Consider the following 1,558-nt stretch of genomic DNA (forward strand, 5'->3'; position numbering starts at 1 on the left):
TTTCTTCAATTCTCTTTGTATTCCGGTCGATCTTTCCTGTCAAAATCAAACAAGAATAGAACATTTGAAAAGAAAAGAATGGCTTCTCTACCGTACTTTCCATTTTTGTTTTTGCAATCATAGATCCATCAAGGGTTCAAATCCGAGTATTCAGATATCCTCTATATAAGGCATGCAAAATCAAAGCCAAAAAATATCCTTAATTACACAACACGTACCTATACACAAAACCAGAAAACACTAGTGCTCATACATAAATCATGCATCGTTCAACAGCTACTAGCTTCCAACGCTACCTCTTCAGCCATCAAAACCAAATCCAGTTGGCCAAACACGTTACCAAACCCTGCGATGTCTTCCTAAATCACAGAGGCATAGACACAAAGCGAACAATAGTCTCTTTGCTTTATGACCATCTTTCTCGACTCAACCTGCGTCCTTTCTTGGACAACAAGAATATGAAACCTGGAGACAAACTGTTTGATAAGATTGACAGTGCAATAAGGAGTTGCAAGGTTGGTGTTGCTGTGTTCTCGCCGCGCTATTGTGACTCTTACTTTTGCCTTCATGAACTGGCCATGTTCATGGAGTCCAACAAGAAAGTGATTCCTATATTTTGTGACATTAAGCCGTCTCAGCTTCGTGTGGTGGACAACGGGCAATGTGATGTGGAGAAGCTGAGAAGGTTTAGGTCGGCTCTTGAACAGGCTAGAAGCACCGCAGGGCTGACGTTCAACTCCTCAGAAGGGTGAGAATGATGAACTTATTGGTTATACGTAGTCTATGAGAACATTCAATCAAAATAATGACTAACTGAATTATTGGTTTTTTTGCAGGAATTTGGCAGATGTTGTGACCAGTGCTGCAGATTGTGTAATCAACAGCCTGATAGAGATCGATGACCAAATGCATTCTATACAGCGTCCAAAGACTCCGATTCGTTTATAGCTCAAACAAGACCCGCTGCAAACTGATCCTTGATTATACTTTGGTTAATTCGCTCACTGCATCAATTTTTTCATTGTATTCCGGCCAGATTCATTATCCTAGCTTAAACCTGTTTTCTTCAAATTGTAATAAAGAATATATCATTGATTCATTGACAATAAGAACTCTGCGTAACTACTACCATTTGGTCTCTTCACTCTCGATTATGAGTGAGATATCTAGAGTGCATAGTTTATATATATGCAATTATTATCATGTCTGAACATCCTTATTTATTCAAAATGTAAAGATGACCCACTTTTCGATCATATTACCTCATCTTAACCGTTCAACTTTTAGGTATATATGAGTAGATCATCTCTACAAATTTTCAGCCAAATTGATAATCGTTAAGGCATTCAAAACTGTGATTTAAAACTAAAAACATGAATGGTTCAAGTTGAACAGTTTCGGTTCGTTTATTGATTTAATTTAATTCATTTTCGATAGATTAACGATCAACAAATTAGTTAAAAATTTGCATAGATGATCTATTCATATATACGTACAATTTAAACTGTTAAGATGAGAAAATTTGATAAAAAAGTGGGTCAAATTTGTTAACTATAAG

General features: G+C 36.5%; 1 protein-coding gene across 1 annotated transcript; it reads left to right on the forward strand.

Moving 5' to 3' along the window:
- The first annotated feature begins 260 nt into the window (after positions 1 to 260).
- Positions 261 to 948, forward strand: LOC101295019 (protein PHLOEM PROTEIN 2-LIKE A6-like). Its single transcript, XM_004293054.1, has 2 exons — positions 261 to 748; positions 837 to 948. Exons 1-2 carry the CDS (start codon positions 261 to 263, stop codon positions 946 to 948), a joined length of 600 nt encoding a protein of 199 aa, XP_004293102.1.
- The last annotated feature ends 610 nt before the right edge of the window (positions 949 to 1,558 follow it).

This window comes from Fragaria vesca, linkage group LG2 (assembly GCF_000184155.1).
Source record: "Fragaria vesca subsp. vesca linkage group LG2, FraVesHawaii_1.0, whole genome shotgun sequence".
In the NCBI taxonomy this organism is placed as follows: domain Eukaryota; kingdom Viridiplantae; phylum Streptophyta; class Magnoliopsida; order Rosales; family Rosaceae; genus Fragaria; species Fragaria vesca.